Here is a 20,421-nt window from a genome sequence, read left to right as displayed (position 1 = left end):
AAGAGCCCTTGCTCTCTATGTCGAAGCAGTGGTCTCTCTGCTGTGGTCTGCCGTGTCTCCTGATGAGCCCGACCTGAAGCTCTGTGGTCAGCAAAGCTCATGCCACCTGCTGACTGGATAGTTTTAACGTCTGACTTAAAGGGGTTGTAAACCCTTACAACACGCTTTCACCTACAGGTGAGACTAGATTAAGGCCTACCTGTAGGTGCTGTAAATATCTCCTACATGGTTTAAAGAAGATGAGTTTACTTCCTCTTTCATTCCCTGCAAAGGTAAAGCATAATGGACTACTATGCATCGCATCGCATCGCATCGCATCACATAGTAGCCCATTATGTGTCACTTACCTGACACAGGAGCCAGCGAAGTCACCGCTGTCCCCTGTAGTCCGGCGCATCCATCTTCTCAGTGGGGTCTCGCTGCTCCACCTCCTGTCATTCGGCGGAGCTGCGATGACGTCACTCCCGCGCATGCGCACGGGGAGCCGCCACACGCGTGGCATCTTCGTGGTTGACGGTGCCGCGCTCAGTGCGCCTGCGCGACGCTGTCTACGGCAAATATCTCCTAAACCGTGTAGGTTTAGGAGATAGTTCTTGGACCTACAGGTAAAGCCTTAATCTAGGCTCGCCTGTAGGTCAAAGTGGTTTGTAAGGGTTTACAACCACTTTAAGGAGATATTTACAATTCCCCGTACGTGGATCCCTTCTGCGCATGCGCAGATGTATTCGGGAAAATTCACACTTTAGAAGGGTCACGGCGTTTCCGTTTTCATTAAAGGACATGCTGTGACGGCCCGGCTCCCGCGGCGCGTGTCGTCACGTGACTCCGGCCAGTCAAAGAGCTGGAGTCCGCGACCCCACGGAAGGAAGATGGACGCTTCCAGCCGGTGAGGAAATCGGGGACATCGCTGGCTCCTGTGTCAGGTAAGTGACACATAATGGGCTACTATGCGGGGCGATGCGATGCACAGTAGCCCATTATGCTTTACCTTATCAGGGAAACAAAGAGGGAAAAAACTCATCAGGGTTTACTTCCTCTATAACAGGGGGTGCGATGGACCTCAGCCTGTTTATTTTTGTGACTTCAATTGGGCATTAAACCGCGGAGGTGACCACCTATGAAGAGTCAGGTCTTCCTCGGTACGCATCGTCCACTCACCTTCTTGAGGTAGACGCGGGCCCCAGATACCTCTTCTATGTGCTTCTTTTTGTACGCCTCAATCAAGTCTGTGAGCGTGTCGTATTTTACATCTCCCAAAGTATATCTCTCACCCTGTGAAGAATAAAAAAAATATAACATCATAATTATTGTACAACAGAGGGGGGGGGGGGGGGGGGAGGGGGAGAGTATAGAGGGGTTCTCACAAGACTTTCTGCAGGTCAGGTAACACACATCCATTTCCTGACCATTAGTGGCCTCCTTAGAAGAAGGGAATCTCTGTGGTTAAAGTAGATGGCATGATAATAGTCATGTGATGGGATCTGTTTGTTAAAATTAGAATTTAACTTGTTAGGGAGGAATAGTGCCCCATCATTGGTATCAGTGGGAGGAATAGTGCCCCATCATTGGTATCAGTGGGAGGAATAGTGTCCCATTATTGGTGTCAGTGGGAGGAATAGTGTCCCATCATTGGTGTCAGTGGGAGGAATAGTGCCCCATCATTGGTGTCAGTGGGAGGAATAGTGCCCCATCATTGGTATCAGTGGGAGGAATAGTGTCCCATTATTGGTGTCAGTGGGAGGAATAGTGTCCCATCATTGGTGTCAGTGGGAGGAATAGTGCCCCATCATTGGTGTCAGTGGGAGGAATAGTGTCCCATTATTGGTGTCAGTGGGAGGAATAGTGTCCCATCATTGGTGTCAGTGGGAGGAATAGTGCCCCATCATTGGTATCAGTGGGAGGAATAGTGCCCCATCATTGGTATCAGTGGGAGGAATAGTGTCCCATTATTGGTGTCAGTGGGAGGAATAGTGTCCCATCATTGGTGTCAGTGGGAGGAATAGTGCCCCATCATTGGTATCAGTGGGAGGAATAGTGCCCCATCATTGGTATCAGTGGGAGGAATAGTGCCCCATCATTGGTATCAGTGGGAGGAATAGTGCCCCATCATTGGTGTCAGTGGGAGGAATAGTGTCCCATTATTGGTGTCAGTGGGAGGAATAGTGTCCCATCATTGGTGTCAGTGGGAGGAATAGTGCCCCATCATTGGTATCAGTGGGAGGAATAGTGCCCCATCATTGGTATCAGTGGGAGGAATAGTGCCCCATCATTGGTATCAGTGGGAGGAATAGTGCCTCATCATTGGTATCAGTGGGAGGAATAGTGCCCCATCATTGGTATCAGTGGGAGGAATAGTGCCCCATCATTGGTGTCAGTGGGAGGAATAGTGCCCCATCATTGGTATCAGTGGGAGGAATAGTGCCCCATCATTGGTGTCAGTGGGAGGAATAGTGCCCCATCATTGGTATCAGTGGGAGGAATAGTGTCCCATCATTGGTGTCAGTGGGGGGAATAGTGCCCCATCATTGGTGTCAGTGGGAGGAATAGTGCCCCATCATTGGTGTCAGTGGGAGGAATAGTGCCCCATCATTGGTGTCAGTGGGGGGAATAGTGCCCCATCATTGGTGTCAGTGGGAGGAATAGTGCCCCATCATTGGTGTCAGTGGGGGGAATAGTGCCCCATCATTGGTGTCAGTGGGAGGAATAGTGCCTCATCATTGGTATCAGTGGGAGGAATAGTGTCCCATCATTGGTATCAGTGGGAGGAATAGTGCCCCATCATTGGTATCAGTGGGAGGAATAGTGTCCCATTATTGGTGCCAGTGGAAGGAATAGTGCCCCATCATTGGTGTCAGTGGGAGGAATAGTGCCCCATCATTGGTATCAGTGGGAGGAATAGTGTCCCATTATTGGTGCCAGTGGAAGGAATAGTGCTCCATCATTGGTATCAGTGGGAGGAATAGTGCCCCATCATTGGTATCAGTGGGAGGAATAGTGCCCCATCATTGGTGTCAGTGGGAGGAATAGTGCCCCATCATTGGTATCAGTGGGAGGAATAGTGTCCCATTATTGGTGTCAGTGGGAGGAATAGTGTCCCATCATTGGTGTCAGTGGGAGGAATAGTGCCCCATCATTGGTGTCAGTGGGAGGAATAGTGTCCCATTATTGGTGTCAGTGGGAGGAATAGTGTCCCATCATTGGTGTCAGTGGGAGGAATAGTGCCCCATCATTGGTATCAGTGGGAGGAATAGTGCCCCATCATTGGTATCAGTGGGAGGAATAGTGCCTCATCATTGGTATCAGTGGGAGGAATAGTGCCCCATCATTGGTATCAGTGGGAGGAATAGTGTCCCATTATTGGTGTCAGTGGGAGGAATAGTGTCCCATCATTGGTGTCAGTGGGAGGAATAGTGCCCCATCATTGGTATCAGTGGGAGGAATAGTGCCCCATCATTGGTATCAGTGGGAGGAATAGTGCCCCATCATTGGTATCAGTGGGAGGAATAGTGTCCCATTATTGGTGTCAGTGGGGGGAATAGTGCCCCATCATTGGTGTCAGTGGGAGGAATAGTGCCCCATCATTGGTGTCAGTGGGAGGAATAGTGCCCCATCATTGGTGTCAGTGGGAGGAATAGTGCCCCATCATTGGTGTCAGTGGGAGGAATAGTGCCCCATCATTGGTGTCAGTGGGAGGAATAGTGCCCCATCATTGGTATCAGTGGGAGGAATAGTGTCCCATTATTGGTGTCAGTGGGAGGAATAGTGTCCCATCATTGGTGTCAGTGGGAGGAATAGTGCCTCATCATTGGTATCAGTGGGAGGAATAGTGCCCCATCATTGGTATCAGTGGGAGGAATAGTGTCCCATTATTGGTGTCAGTGGGGGGAATAGTGCCCCATCATTGGTGTCAGTGGGAGGAATAGTGCCCCATCATTGGTGTCAGTGGGAGGAATAGTGCCCCATCATTGGTGTCAGTGGGAGGAATAGTGCCCCATCATTGGTGTCAGTGGGAGGAATAGTGCCCCATCATTGGTGTCAGTGGGGGGAATAGTGCCCCATCATTGGTGTCAGTAGGGGGAATAGTGCCCCATCATTGGTATCAGTGGGAGGAATAGTGCCCCATCATTGGTATCAGTGGGAGGAATAGTGTCCCATTATTGGTGTCAGTGGGAGGAATAGTGTCCCATCATTGGTGTCAGTGGGAGGAATAGTGCCCCATCATTGGTGTCAGTGGGAGGAATAGTGTCCCATTATTGGTGTCAGTGGGAGGAATAGTGTCCCATCATTGGTGTCAGTGGGAGGAATAGTGCCCCATTATTGGTGTCAGTGGGAGGAATAGTGTCCCATCATTGGTATCAGTGGGAGGAATAGTGTCCCATTATTGGTGTCAGTGGGAGGAATAGTGTCCCATCATTGGTGTCAGTGGGAGGAATAGTGTCCCATTATTGGTGTCAGTGGGAGGAATAGTGTCCCATCATTGGTATCAGTGGGAGGAATAGTGTCCCATTATTGGTGCCAGTGGAAGGAATAGTGCCTCATCATTGGTATCAGTGGGAGGAATAGTGCCCCATCATTGGTGTCAGTGGGAGGAATAGTGTCCCATTATTGGTGCCAGTGGAAGGAATAGTGCCCCATCATTGGTGTCAGTGGGAGGAATAGTGCCCCATCATTGGTGTCAGTGGGAGGAATAGTGCCCCATCATTGGTATCAGTGGGAGGAATAGTGCTCCATCATTGGTATCAGTGGGAGGAATAGTGCCCCATCATTGGTATCAGTGGGAGGAATAGTGCCCCATCATTGGTGTCAGTGGGAGGAATAGTGCCCCATCATTGGTATCAGTGGGAGGAATAGTGTCCCATTATTGGTGTCAGTGGGAGGAATAGTGTCCCATCATTGGTGTCAGTGGGAGGAATAGTGCCCCATCATTGGTGTCAGTGGGAGGAATAGTGTCCCATTATTGGTGTCAGTGGGAGGAATAGTGTCCCATCATTGGTGTCAGTGGGAGGAATAGTGCCCCATCATTGGTATCAGTGGGAGGAATAGTGCCCCATCATTGGTGTCAGTGGGAGGAATAGTGCCCCATCATTGGTATCAGTGGGAGGAATAGTGCCTCATCATTGGTATCAGTGGGAGGAATAGTGCCCCATCATTGGTATCAGTGGGAGGAATAGTGCCCCATCATTGGTGTCAGTGGGAGGAATAGTGCCCCATCATTGGTGTCAGTGGGAGGAATAGTGTCCCATCATTGGTGTCAGTGGGAGGAATAGTGCCCCATCATTGGTATCAGTGGGAGGAATAGTGTCCCATCATTGGTGTCAGTGGGAGGAATAGTGCCCCATCATTGGTATCAGTGGGAGGAATAGTGCCTCATCATTGGTATCAGTGGGAGGAATAGTGCCCCATCATTGGTATCAGTGGGAGGAATAGTGCCCCATCATTGGTGTCAGTGGGAGGAATAGTGCCCCATCATTGGTATCAGTGGGAGGAATAGTGCCCCATCATTGGTGTCAGTGGGAGGAATAGTGCCCCATCATTGGTATCAGTGGGAGGAATAGTGTCCCATCATTGGTGTCAGTGGGGGGAATAGTGCCCCATCATTGGTGTCAGTGGGAGGAATAGTGCCCCATCATTGGTGTCAGTGGGAGGAATAGTGCCCCATCATTGGTGTCAGTGGGAGGAATAGTGCCCCATCATTGGTGTCAGTGGGAGGAATAGTGCCCCATCATTGGTGTCAGTGGGGGGAATAGTGCCCCATCATTGGTGTCAGTAGGGGGAATAGTGCCCCATCATTGGTATCAGTGGGAGGAATAGTGCCCCATCATTGGTATCAGTGGGAGGAATAGTGTCCCATTATTGGTGTCAGTGGGAGGAATAGTGTCCCATCATTGGTGTCAGTGGGAGGAATAGTGCCCCATCATTGGTGTCAGTGGGAGGAATAGTGTCCCATCATTGGTGTCAGTGGGAGGAATAGTGCCCCATCATTGGTGTCAGTGGGAGGAATAGTGTCCCATTATTGGTGTCAGTGGGAGGAATAGTGTCCCATCATTGGTGTCAGTGGGAGGAATAGTGCCCCATCATTGGTATCAGTGGGAGGAATAGTGCCCCATCATTGGTATCAGTGGGAGGAATAGTGCCTCATCATTGGTATCAGTGGGAGGAATAGTGCCCCATCATTGGTATCAGTGGGAGGAATAGTGCCCCATCACTGGTGTCAGTGGGAGGAATAGTGCCCCATCATTGGTATCAGTGGGAGGAATAGTGCCCCATCATTGGTGTCAGTGGGAGGAATAGTGCCCCATCATTGGTATCAGTGGGAGGAATAGTGTCCCATCATTGGTGTCAGTGGGGGGAATAGTGCCCCATCATTGGTGTCAGTGGGAGGAATAGTGCCCCATCATTGGTGTCAGTGGGAGGAATAGTGCCCCATCATTGGTGTCAGTGGGAGGAATAGTGCCCCATCATTGGTGTCAGTGGGAGGAATAGTGCCCCATCATTGGTGTCAGTGGGGGGAATAGTGCCCCATCATTGGTGTCAGTAGGGGGAATAGTGCCCCATCATTGGTATCAGTGGGAGGAATAGTGCCCCATCATTGGTATCAGTGGGAGGAATAGTGTCCCATTATTGGTGTCAGTGGGAGGAATAGTGTCCCATCATTGGTGTCAGTGGGAGGAATAGTGCCCCATCATTGGTGTCAGTGGGAGGAATAGTGTCCCATTATTGGTGTCAGTGGGAGGAATAGTGTCCCATCATTGGTGTCAGTGGGAGGAATAGTGCCCCATCATTGGTATCAGTGGGAGGAATAGTGCCCCATCATTGGTATCAGTGGGAGGAATAGTGTCCCATTATTGGTGTCAGTGGGAGGAATAGTGTCCCATCATTGGTGTCAGTGGGAGGAATAGTGCCCCATCATTGGTATCAGTGGGAGGAATAGTGCCCCATCATTGGTATCAGTGGGAGGAATAGTGCCCCATCATTGGTATCAGTGGGAGGAATAGTGCCCCATCATTGGTGTCAGTGGGAGGAATAGTGTCCCATTATTGGTGTCAGTGGGAGGAATAGTGTCCCATCATTGGTGTCAGTGGGAGGAATAGTGCCCCATCATTGGTATCAGTGGGAGGAATAGTGCCCCATCATTGGTATCAGTGGGAGGAATAGTGCCCCATCATTGGTATCAGTGGGAGGAATAGTGCCTCATCATTGGTATCAGTGGGAGGAATAGTGCCCCATCATTGGTATCAGTGGGAGGAATAGTGCCCCATCATTGGTGTCAGTGGGAGGAATAGTGCCCCATCATTGGTATCAGTGGGAGGAATAGTGCCCCATCATTGGTGTCAGTGGGAGGAATAGTGCCCCATCATTGGTATCAGTGGGAGGAATAGTGTCCCATCATTGGTGTCAGTGGGGGGAATAGTGCCCCATCATTGGTGTCAGTGGGAGGAATAGTGCCCCATCATTGGTGTCAGTGGGAGGAATAGTGCCCCATCATTGGTGTCAGTGGGGGGAATAGTGCCCCATCATTGGTGTCAGTGGGAGGAATAGTGCCCCATCATTGGTGTCAGTGGGGGGAATAGTGCCCCATCATTGGTGTCAGTGGGAGGAATAGTGCCTCATCATTGGTATCAGTGGGAGGAATAGTGTCCCATCATTGGTATCAGTGGGAGGAATAGTGTCCCATTATTGGTGCCAGTGGAAGGAATAGTGCCCCATCATTGGTGTCAGTGGGAGGAATAGTGCCCCATCATTGGTATCAGTGGGAGGAATAGTGTCCCATTATTGGTGCCAGTGGAAGGAATAGTGCTCCATCATTGGTATCAGTGGGAGGAATAGTGCCCCATCATTGGTATCAGTGGGAGGAATAGTGTCCCATTATTGGTGCCAGTGGAAGGAATAGTGCCCCATCATTGGTGTCAGTGGGAGGAATAGTGCTCCATCATTGGTATCAGTGGGAGGAATAGTGTCCCATTATTGGTGCCAGTGGAAGGAATAGTGCCCCATCATTGGTGTCAGTGGGAGGAATAGTGCCCCATCATTGGTGTCAGTGGGAGGAATAGTGCCCCATCATTGGTATCAGTGGGAGGAATAGTGTCCCATTATTGGTGTCAGTGGGAGGAATAGTGTCCCATCATTGGTGTCAGTGGGAGGAATAGTGCCCCATCATTGGTGTCAGTGGGAGGAATAGTGTCCCATTATTGGTGTCAGTGGGAGGAATAGTGTCCCATCATTGGTGTCAGTGGGAGGAATAGTGCCCCATCATTGGTGTCAGTGGGAGGAATAGTGCTCCATCATTGGTATCAGTGGGAGGAATAGTGTCCCATTATTGGTGCCAGTGGAAGGAATAGTGCCCCATCATTGGTGTCAGTGGGAGGAATAGTGCCCCATCATTGGTGTCAGTGGGAGGAATAGTGCCCCATCATTGGTATCAGTGGGAGGAATAGTGTCCCATTATTGGTGTCAGTGGGAGGAATAGTGTCCCATCATTGGTGTCAGTGGGAGGAATAGTGCCCCATCATTGGTGTCAGTGGGAGGAATAGTGTCCCATTATTGGTGTCAGTGGGAGGAATAGTGTCCCATCATTGGTGTCAGTGGGAGGAATAGTGCCCCATCATTGGTGTCAGTGGGAGGAATAGTGTCCCATCATTGGTATCAGTGGGAGGAATAGTGCCCCATCATTGGTATCAGTGGGAGGAATAGTGCCTCATCATTGGTATCAGTGGGAGGAATAGTGCCCCATCATTGGTATCAGTGGGAGGAATAGTGCCCCATCATTGGTGTCAGTGGGAGGAATAGTGCCCCATCATTGGTATCAGTGGGAGGAATAGTGCCCCATCATTGGTGTCAGTGGGAGGAATAGTGCCCCATCATTGGTATCAGTGGGAGGAATAGTGTCCCATCATTGGTGTCAGTGGGGGGAATAGTGCCCCATCATTGGTGTCAGTGGGAGGAATAGTGCCCCATCATTGGTGTCAGTGGGAGGAATAGTGCCCCATCATTGGTGTCAGTGGGGGGAATAGTGCCCCATCATTGGTGTCAGTGGGAGGAATAGTGCCCCATCATTGGTGTCAGTGGGGGGAATAGTGCCCCATCATTGGTGTCAGTGGGAGGAATAGTGCCTCATCATTGGTATCAGTGGGAGGAATAGTGTCCCATCATTGGTATCAGTGGGAGGAATAGTGTCCCATTATTGGTGCCAGTGGAAGGAATAGTGCCCCATCATTGGTGTCAGTGGGAGGAATAGTGTCCCATTATTGGTGCCAGTGGAAGGAATAGTGCCCCATCATTGGTATCAGTGGGAGGAATAGTGTCCCATTATTGGTGCCAGTGGGAGGAATAGTGCTCCATCATTGGTATCAGTGGGAGGAATAGTGCCCCATCATTGGTATCAGTGGGAGGAATAGTGTCCCATTATTGGTGCCAGTGGAAGGAATAGTGCTCCATCATTGGTGTCAGTGGGAGGAATAGTGCTCCATCATTGGTGTCAGTGGGAGGAATAGTGCTCCATCATTGGTGTCAGTGGGAGGAGTAGTGCCCCATCATTGGTGTCAGTGGGAGGAATAGTGCCCCATCATTGGTATCAGTGGGAGGAATAGTGTCCCATTATTGGTGCCAGTGGAAGGAATAGTGCTCCATCATTGGTGTCAGTGGGAGGAATAGTGCTCCATCATTGGTGTCAGTGGGAGGAATAGTGCCCCATCATTGGTATCAGTGGGAGGAATAGTGCCCCATCATTGGTGTCAGTGGGAGGAATAGTTCCCCGTCACTGGTGTCAGTGGGAGGAATAGTGTCCCATTATTGGTGCCAGTGGAAGGAATAGTGCTCCATCATTGGTATCAGTGGGAGGAATAGTGCCCCATCATTGGTATCAGTGGGAGGAATAGTGCCCCATCATTGGTGTCAGTGGGAGGAATAGTGCCCCATCATTGGTATCAGTGGGAGGAATAGTGTCCCATTATTGGTGCCAGTGGAAGGAATAGTGCTCCATCATTGGTGTCAGTGGGAGGAATAGTGTCCCATCATTGGTGTCAGTGGGAGGAATAGTGCCCCATCATTGGTATCAGTGGGAGGAATAGTGTCCCATTATTGGTGCCAGTGGAAGGAATAGTGCTCCATCATTGGTGTCAGTGGGAGGAATAGTGTCCCATCATTGGTGTCAGTGGGAGGAATAGTGCTCCATCATTGGTGTCAGTGGGAGGAATAGTGCTCCATCATTGGTGTCAGTGGGAGGAATAGTGTCCCATCATTGGTGTCAGTGGGAGGAATAGTGCCCCATCATTGGTATCAGTGGGAGGAATAGTGTCCCATTATTGGTGCCAGTGGAAGGAATAGTGCTCCATCATTGGTGTCAGTGGGAGGAATAGTGCTCCATCATTGGTGTCAGTGGGAGGAATAGTGCCCCATCATTGGTATCAGTGGGAGGAATAGTGCCCCATCATTGGTGTCAGTGGGAGGAATAGTTCCCCGTCATTGGTGTCAGTGGGAGGAATAGTTCCCCGTCATTGGTGTCAGTGGGAGGAATAGTTCCCCGTCATTGGTGTCAGTGGGAGGAATAGTGCCCCATCATTGGTGTCAGTGGGAGGAATAGTGCCCCATCATTGGTGTCAGTGGGAGGAATAGTGCCCCATCATTGGTGTCAGTGGGAGGAATAGTGCCCCATCATTGGTGTCAGTGGGAGGAATAGTGCCCCATCATTGGTGTCAGTGGGGGGAATAGTGCCCCATCATTGGTATCAGTGGGAGGAATAGTGCCCCATCATTGGTGTCAGTGGGAGGAATAGTGCCCAATCATTGGTGTCAGTGGGAGGAATAGTGCCCCATCATTGGTGTCAGTTGGAGGAATAGTGTCCCATCATTGGTGTCAGTGGGAGGAATAGTGCCCCATCATTGGTGTCAGTTGGAGGAATAGTGCCCCATCATTGGTATCAGTGGGAGGAATAGTGCCCCATCATTGGTGTCAGTGGGAGGAATAGTGTCCCATCATTGGTGTCAGTGGGAGGAATAGTGCCCCATCATTGGTATCAGTTGGGGGAATAGTGCCCCATCATTGGTGTCAGTGGGAGGAATAGTGCCCCATCATTGGTGTCAGTGGGAGGAATAGTGCCCCATCATTGGTGTCAGTTGGAGGAATAGTGTCCCATCATTGGTTTCAGTGGGAGGAATAGCGCCCCATCATTGGTGTCAGTTGGAGGAATAGTGCCCCATCATTGGTATCAGTGGGAGGAATAGTGTCCCATCATTGGTGTCAGTGGGAGGAATAGTGCCCCATCATTGGTATCAGTGGGGGGAATAGTGCTCCATCATTGATGTCAGTGGGAGGAATAGTGCCCCATCATTGGTGTCAGTGGGAGGAATAGTGCCCCATCATTGGTGTCAGTGGGAGGAATAGTGCCCCATCATTGGTGTCAGTGGGAGGAATAGTGCCCCATCATTGGTGTCAGTGGGAGGAATAGTGCCCCATCATTGGTGTCAGTGGGAGGAATAGTGCCCCATCATTGGTGTCAGTGGGAGGAATAGTGCCTCATCATTGGTATCAGTGGGAGGAATAGTGCCTCATCATTGGTATCAGTGGGAGGAATAGTGTCCCATCATTGGTGTCAGTGGGAGGAATAGTGCCCCATCATTGGTATCAGTGGGGGGAATAGTGCTCCATCATTGATGTCAGTGGGAGGAATAGTGCCCTATCATTGGTATCAGTGGGAGGAATAGTGCCCCATCATTGGTGTCAGTGGGAGGAATAGTGCCCCATCATTGGTGTCAGTGGGAGGAATAGTGCCCCATCATTGGTGTCAGTGGGAGGAATAGTGCCTCATCATTGGTATCAGTGGGAGGAATAGTGCCTCATCATTGGTATCAGTGGGAGGAATAGTGCCCCTTCATTGGTGTCAGTGGGAGGAATAGCGCCCCATCATTGGTGTCAGTGGGAGGAATAGTGCCCCATCATTGGTGTCAGTGGGAGGAATAGTGCCCCATCATTGGTGTCAGTGGGAGGAATAGCGCCCCATCATTGGTGTCAGTGGGAGGAATAGTGCCCCATCATTGGTATCAGTGGGAGGAATAGTGTCCCATCATTGGTATCAGTGGAGGAATAGTGCCCCATCATTGGTATCAGTGGGAGGAATAGTGCCTCATCATTGGTATCAGTGGGAGGAATAGTGCCCCATCATTGGTATCAGTGGGAGGAATAGTGCCCCTTCATTGGTGTCAGTGGGAGGAATAGTGCCCCATCATTGGTGTCAGTGGGAGGAATAGCGCCCCATCATTGGTGTCAGTGGGAGGAATAGTGCCCCATCATTGGTGTCAGTGGGAGGAATAGTGCCCCATCATTGGTGTCAGTGGGAGGAATAGCGCCCCATCATTGGTGTCAGTGGGAGGAATAGTGCCCCATCATTGGTATCAGTGGGAGGAATAGTTCCTCATCATTGGTGTCAGTGGGAGGAATAGTGCCCCATCATTGGTGTCAGTGGGAGGAATAGCGCCCCATCATTGGTGTCAGTGGGAGGAATAGTGCCCCATCATTGGTGTCAGTGGGAGGAATAGTGCCCCATCATTGGTGTCAGTGGGAGGAATAGTGCCCCATCATTGGTATCAGTGGGAGGAATAGTGCCCCATCATTGGTGTCAGTGGGAGGAATAGTGCCCTATTATTGGTGTCAGTGGGGGGAATAGTGCCCCATCATTGGTGTCAGTGGAAGGAATAGTGCCCCATCATTGGTGTCAGTGGAAAGAATCGTGTCCTATCATTGGTGTTAGTGGGAGGAATAGTGCCCCATCATTGGTGTCAGTGGGAGGAATAGTGCCCCATCATTGGTGTCAGTGAGAGGAATAGTGCCCCATCATTGGTGTCAGTGGGAGGAATAGTGCCCCATCATTGGTGTCAGTGGGAGGAATAGTGTCCCATCATTGGTATCAGTGGAGGAATAGTGCCCCATCATTGGTGTCAGTGGGAGGAATAGTGCCCCATCATTGGTATCAGTGGAGGAATAGTGCCCCATCATTGGTGTCAGTGGGAGGAATAGTGCCCCTTCATTGGTGTCAGTGGGAGGAATAGTGCCCCATCATTGGTGTCAGTGGGAGGAATAGCGCCCCATCATTGGTGTCAGTGGGAGGAATAGTGCCCCATCATTGGTGTCAGTGGGAGGAATAGCGCCCCATCATTGGTGTCAGTGGGAGGAATAGTGCCCCATCATTGGTGTCAGTGGGAGGAATAGTGCCCCATCATTGGTGTCAGTGGGAGTAATAGCGCCCCATCATTGGTGTCAGTGGGAGGAATAGTGCCCCATCATTGGTATCAGTGGGAGGAATAGTGCCCCATCATTGGTGTCAGTGGGAGGAATAGTGCCCCATCATTGGTATCAGTGGGAGGAATAGTGCCCCATCATTGGTATCAGTGGGAGGAATAGTGCCCCATCATTGGTGTCAGTGGAAGGAATAGTGCCCCATCATTGGTGTCAGTGGAAAGAATCGTGTCCTATCATTGGTGTTAGTGGGAGGAATAGTGCCCCATCATTGGTGTCAGTGGGAGGAATAGTGCCCCATCATTGGTGTCAGTGAGAGGAATAGTGCCCCATCATTGGTGTCAGTGGGAGGAATAGTGCCCCATCATTGGTGTCAGTGGGAGGAATAGTGTCCCATCATTGGTATCAGTGGAGGAATAGTGCCCCATCATTGGTATCAGTGGGAGGAATAGTGCCCCATCATTGGTATCAGTGGGAGGAATAGTGCCCCATCATTGGTGTCAGTGGAAGGAATAGTGCCCCATCATTGGTGTCAGTGGAAAGAATCGTGTCCTATCATTGGTGTTAGTGGGAGGAATAGTGCCCCATCATTGGTGTCAGTGAGAGGAATAGTGCCCCATCATTGGTGTCAGTGGGAGGAATAGTGTCCCATCATTGGTGTCAGTGGGAGGAATAGTGCCCCATCATTGGTATCAGTGGGAGGAATAGTGCCCCATCATTGGTATCAGTGGAAGGAATCGTGCCCCATCATTGGTGTCAGTGGGAGGAATAGTGCCCCATCATTGGTATCAGTGGAGGAATAGTGCCCCATCATTGGTATCAGTGGGAGGAATAGTGTCCCATCATTGGTGTCAGTGGGAGGAATAGTGTCCCATCATTGGTATCAGTGGAGGAATAGTGCCCCATCATTGGTATCAGTGGGAGGAATAGTGCCCCATCATTGGTGTCAGTGGGAGGAATAGTGCCCCATCATTGGTGTCAGTGGGAGGAATAGTGCCCCATCATTGGTGTCAGTGGGAGGAATAGTGCCCCATCATTGGTGTCAGTGGGAGGAATAGTGCCCCATCATTGGTGTCAGTGGGAGGAATAGTGCCTCATCATTGGTATCAGTGGGAGGAATAGTGCCTCATCATTGGTATCAGTGGGAGGAATAGTGCCCCATCATTGGTGTCAGTGGGAGGAATAGTGCCCCATCATTGGTATCAGTGGGGGGAATAGTGCTCCATCATTGATGTCAGTGGGAGGAATAGTGCCCCATCATTGGTGTCAGTGGGAGGAATAGTGCCCCATCATTGGTGTCAGTGGGAGGAATAGTGCCCCATCATTGGTGTCAGTGGGAGGAATAGTGCCTCATCATTGGTATCAGTGGGAGGAATAGTGCCCCTTCATTGGTGTCAGTGGGAGGAATAGTGCCTCATCATTGGTATCAGTGGGAGGAATAGTGCCCCTTCATTGGTGTCAGTGGGAGGAATAGTGCCCCATCATTGGTGTCAGTGGGAGGAATAGCGCCCCATCATTGGTGTCAGTGGGAGGAATAGTGCCCCATCATTGGTGTCAGTGGGAGGAATAGTGCCCCATCATTGGTGTCAGTGGGAGGAATAGCGCCCCATCATTGGTGTCAGTGGGAGGAATACTGCCCCATCATTGGTATCAGTGGGAGGAATAGTGCCCCATCATTGGTGTCAGTGGGAGGAATAGCGCCCCATCATTGGTGTCAGTGGGAGGAATAGTGCCCCATCATTGGTGTCAGTGGGAGGAATAGTGTCCCATCATTGGTATCAGTGGAGGAATAGTGCCCCATCATTGGTATCAGTGGGAGGAATAGTGTCCCATCATTGGTATCAGTGGGAGGAATAGTGCCCCTTCATTGGTGTCAGTGGGAGGAATAGTGCCCCATCATTGGTGTCAGTGGGAGGAATAGCGCCCCATCATTGGTGTCAGTGGGAGGAATAGTGCCCCATCATTGGTATCAGTGGGAGGAATAGTGTCCCATCATTGGTATCAGTGGGAGGAATAGTGCCCCTTCATTGGTGTCAGTGGGAGGAATAGTGCCCCATCATTGGTGTCAGTGGGAGGAATAGCGCCCCATCATTGGTGTCAGTGGGAGGAATAGTGCCCCATCATTGGTGTCAGTGGGAGGAATAGTGCCCCATCATTGGTGTCAGTGGGAGGAATAGCGCCCCATCATTGGTGTCAGTGGGAGGAATAGTGCCCCATCATTGGTATCAGTGGGAGGAATAGTTCCTCATCATTGGTGTCAGTGGGAGGAATAGCGCCCCATCATTGGTGTCAGTGGGAGGAATAGCGCCCCATCATTGGTGTCAGTGGGAGGAATAGCGCCCCATCATTGGTGTCAGTGGGAGGAATAGTGCCCCATCATTGGTGTCAGTGGGAGGAATAGTGCCCCATCATTGGTGTCAGTGGGAGGAATAGTGCCCCATCATTGGTATCAGTGGGAGGAATAGTGCCCCATCATTGGTGTCAGTGGGAGGAATAGTGCCCTATTATTGGTGTCAGTGGGGGGAATAGTGCCCCATCATTGGTGTCAGTGGAAGGAATAGTGCCCCATCATTGGTGTCAGTGGAAAGAATCGTGTCCTATCATTGGTGTTAGTGGGAGGAATAGTGCCCCATCATTGGTGTCAGTGGGAGGAATAGTGCCCCATCATTGGTGTCAGTGAGAGGAATAGTGCCCCATCATTGGTGTCAGTGGGAGGAATAGTGCCCCATCATTGGTGTCAGTGGGAGGAATAGTGTCCCATCATTGGTATCAGTGGAGGAATAGTGCCCCATCATTGGTGTCAGTGGGAGGAATAGTGCCCCATCATTGGTATCAGTGGAGGAATAGTGCCCCATCATTGGTGTCAGTGGGAGGAATAGTGCCCCTTCATTGGTGTCAGTGGGAGGAATAGTGCCCCATCATTGGTGTCAGTGGGAGGAATAGCGCCCCATCATTGGTGTCAGTGGGAGGAATAGTGCCCCATCATTGGTGTCAGTGGGAGGAATAGCGCCCCATCATTGGTGTCAGTGGGAGGAATAGTGCCCCATCATTGGTGTCAGTGGGAGGAATAGTGCCCCATCATTGGTGTCAGTGGGAGTAATAGCGCCCCATCATTGGTGTCAGTGGGAGGAATAGTGCCCCATCATTGGTATCAGTGGGAGGAATAGTGCCCCATCATTGGTGTCAGTGGGAGGAATAGTGCCCCATCATTGGTATCAGTGGGAGGAATAGTGCCCCATCATTGGTATCAGTGGGAGGAATAGTGCCCCATCATTGGTGTCAGTGGAAGGAATAGTGCCCCATCATTGGTGTCAGTGGAAAGAATCGTGTCCTATCATTGGTGTTAGTGGGAGGAATAGTGCCCCATCATTGGTGTCAGTGGGAGGAATAGTGCCCCATCATTGGTGTCAGTGAGAGGAATAGTGCCCCATCATTGGTGTCAGTGGGAGGAATAGTGCCCCATCATTGGTGTCAGTGGGAGGAATAGTGTCCCATCATTGGTATCAGTGGAGGAATAGTGCCCCATCATTGGTGTCAGTGGGAGGAATAGTGCCCCATCATTGGTGTCAGTGGGAGGAATAGTGTCCCATCATTGGTGTCAGTGGGAGGAATAGTGCCCCATCATTGGTATCAGTGGGAGGAATAGTGTCCCATCATTGGTGTCAGTGGGAGGAATAGTGCTCCATCATTGGTGTCAGTGGGAGGAATAGTGCCCCATCATTGGTGTCAGTGGGAGGAATAGTGTCCCATCATTGGTGTCAGTGGGAGGAATAGTGCCCCATCATTGGTATCAGTGGAAGGAATCGTGCCCCATCATTGGTGTCAGTGGGAGGAATAGTGCCCCATCATTGGTATCAGTGGAGGAATAGTGCCCCATCATTGGTGTCAGTGGAGGAATAGTGCTCCATCATTGGTGTCAGTGGGAGGAATAGTGTCCCATCATTGGTGTCAGTGGGAGGAATAGTGCCCCATCATTGGTATCAGTTGGGGGAATAGTGCCCCATCATTGGTGTCAGTGGGAGGAATAGTGCCCCATCATTGGTGTCAGTGGGAGGAATAGTGCCCCATCATTGGTGTCAGTTGGAGGAATAGTGTCCCATCATTGGTTTCAGTGGGAGGAATAGTGCCCCATCATTGGTGTCAGTTGGAGGAATAGTGTCCCATCATTGGTGTCAGTGGGAGGAATAGTGCCCCATCATTGGTATCAGTGGGGGGAATAGTGCTCCATCATTGATGTCAGTGGGAGGAATAGTGCCCCATCATTGGTGTCAGTGGGAGGAATAGTGCCCCATCATTGGTGTCAGTGGGAGGAATAGTGCCCCATCATTGGTGTCAGTGGGAGGAATAGTGCCCCATCATTGGTGTCAGTGGGAGGAATAGTGCCCCATCATTGGTGTCAGTGGGAGGAATAGTGCCCCATCATTGGTGTCAGTGGGAGGAATAGTGCCTCATCATTGGTATCAGTGGGAGGAATAGTGCCTCATCATTGGTATCAGTGGGAGGAATAGTGCCCCATCATTGGTGTCAGTGGGAGGAATAGTGCCCCATCATTGGTATCAGTGGGGGGAATAGTGCTCCATCATTGATGTCAGTGGGAGGAATAGTGCCCTATCATTGGTATCAGTGGGAGGAATAGTGCCCCATCATTGGTGTCAGTGGGAGGAATAGTGCCCCATCATTGGTGTCAGTGGGAGGAATAGTGCCCCATCATTGGTGTCAGTGGGAGGAATAGTGCCTCATCATTGGTATCAGTGGGAGGAATAGTGCCTCATCATTGGTATCAGTGGGAGGAATAGTGCCCCTTCATTGGTGTCAGTGGGAGGAATAGCGCCCCATCATTGGTGTCAGTGGGAGGAATAGTGCCCCATCATTGGTGTCAGTGGGAGGAATAGTGCCCCATCATTGGTGTCAGTGGGAGGAATAGCGCCCCATCATTGGTGTCAGTGGGAGGAATAGTGCCCCATCATTGGTATCAGTGGGAGGAATAGTGTCCCATCATTGGTATCAGTGGAGGAATAGTGCCCCATCATTGGTATCAGTGGGAGGAATAGTGCCTCATCATTGGTATCAGTGGGAGGAATAGTGCCCCATCATTGGTATCAGTGGGAGGAATAGTGCCCCTTCATTGGTGTCAGTGGGAGGAATAGTGCCCCATCATTGGTGTCAGTGGGAGGAATAGCGCCCCATCATTGGTGTCAGTGGGAGGAATAGTGCCCCATCATTGGTGTCAGTGGGAGGAATAGTGCCCCATCATTGGTGTCAGTGGGAGGAATAGCGCCCCATCATTGGTGTCAGTGGGAGGAATAGTGCCCCATCATTGGTATCAGTGGGAGGAATAGTTCCTCATCATTGGTGTCAGTGGGAGGAATAGTGCCCCATCATTGGTGTCAGTGGGAGGAATAGCGCCCCATCATTGGTGTCAGTGGGAGGAATAGTGCCCCATCATTGGTGTCAGTGGGAGGAATAGTGCCCCATCATTGGTGTCAGTGGGAGGAATAGTGCCCCATCATTGGTATCAGTGGGAGGAATAGTGCCCCATCATTGGTGTCAGTGGGAGGAATAGTGCCCTATTATTGGTGTCAGTGGGGGGAATAGTGCCCCATCATTGGTGTCAGTGGAAGGAATAGTGCCCCATCATTGGTGTCAGTGGAAAGAATCGTGTCCTATCATTGGTGTTAGTGGGAGGAATAGTGCCCCATCATTGGTGTCAGTGGGAGGAATAGTGCCCCATCATTGGTGTCAGTGAGAGGAATAGTGCCCCATCATTGGTGTCAGTGGGAGGAATAGTGCCCCATCATTGGTGTCAGTGGGAGGAATAGTGTCCCATCATTGGTATCAGTGGAGGAATAGTGCCCCATCATTGGTGTCAGTGGGAGGAATAGTGCCCCATCATTGGTATCAGTGGAGGAATAGTGCCCCATCATTGGTGTCAGTGGGAGGAATAGTGCCCCATCATTGGTGTCAGTGGGAGGAATAGTGCCCCTTCATTGGTGTCAGTGGGAGGAATAGTGCCCCATCATTGGTGTCAGTGGGAGGAATAGCGCCCCATCATTGGTGTCAGTGGGAGGAATAGTGCCCCATCATTGGTGTCAGTGGGAGGAATAGCGCCCCATCATTGGTGTCAGTGGGAGGAATAGTGCCCCATCATTGGTGTCAGTGGGAGGAATAGTGCCCCATCATTGGTGTCAGTGGGAGTAATAGCGCCCCATCATTGGTGTCAGTGGGAGGAATAGTGCCCCATCATTGGTATCAGTGGGAGGAATAGTGCCCCATCATTGGTGTCAGTGGGAGGAATAGTGCCCCATCATTGGTATCAGTGGGAGGAATAGTGCCCCATCATTGGTATCAGTGGGAGGAATAGTGCCCCATCATTGGTGTCAGTGGAAGGAATAGTGCCCCATCATTGGTGTCAGTGGAAAGAATCGTGTCCTATCATTGGTGTTAGTGGGAGGAATAGTGCCCCATCATTGGTGTCAGTGGGAGGAATAGTGCCCCATCATTGGTGTCAGTGAGAGGAATAGTGTCCCATCATTGGTATCAGTGGAGGAATAGTGCCCCATCATTGGTGTCAGTGGGAGGAATAGTGCCCCATCATTGGTATCAGTGGAGGAATAGTGCCCCATCATTGGTGTCAGTGGGAGGAATAGTGCCCCATCATTGGTGTCAGTGGGAGGAATAGTGCCCCATCATTGGTGTCAGTGGGAGGAATAGTGCCCCATCATTGGTGTCAGTGGGAGGAATAGTGTCCCATCATTGGTATCAGTGGAGGAATAGTGCCCCATCATTGGTGTCAGTGGGAGGAATAGTGCCCCATCATTGGTATCAGTGGAGGAATAGTGCCCCATCATTGGTGTCAGTGGGAGGAATAGTGCCCCATCATTGGTATCAGTGGGAGGAATAGTGCCCCATCATTGGTGTCAGTGGGAGGAATAGTGCCCCATCATTGGTGTCAGTGAGAGGAATAGTGCCCCATCATTGGTGTCAGTGGGAGGAATAGTGTCCCATCATTGGTGTCAGTGGGAGGAATAGTGCCCCATCATTGGTATCAGTGGGAGGAATAGTGCCCCATCATTGGTATCAGTGGAAGGAATCGTGCCCCATCATTGGTGTCAGTGGGAGGAATAGTGCCCCATCATTGGTATCAGTGGAGGAATAGTGCCCCATCATTGGTATCAGTGGGAGGAATAGTGTCCC

The 20,421-nt window shown here is 50.9% G+C and overlaps 1 protein-coding gene across 1 annotated transcript in view; it reads right to left on the bottom strand.

Moving 5' to 3' along the window:
* PTPN6 (protein tyrosine phosphatase non-receptor type 6) overlaps positions 1 to 20,421 on the bottom strand; it is a 154,129-nt gene that overhangs the window by 40,271 nt on the left and 93,437 nt on the right. The window contains exon 5 of the mRNA XM_077467130.1: positions 1,159 to 1,272. Coding sequence (XP_077323256.1) covers positions 1,159 to 1,272 — 114 coding nt within the window. The remainder of the gene's footprint in view (positions 1 to 1,158; positions 1,273 to 20,421) is intronic.

Source organism: Lithobates pipiens, unplaced genomic scaffold (genome assembly GCF_037356315.1).
Source record: "Lithobates pipiens isolate NorthernLeopardFrog02 unplaced genomic scaffold, aLitPip1_a1.2 Scaffold_47, whole genome shotgun sequence".
NCBI classification, from domain to species: Eukaryota; Metazoa; Chordata; class Amphibia; order Anura; family Ranidae; genus Lithobates; species Lithobates pipiens.
The sequence above is the reverse complement of the archived record's forward strand: the minus strand, read 5'-3'. Positions and strand labels throughout refer to the sequence as shown.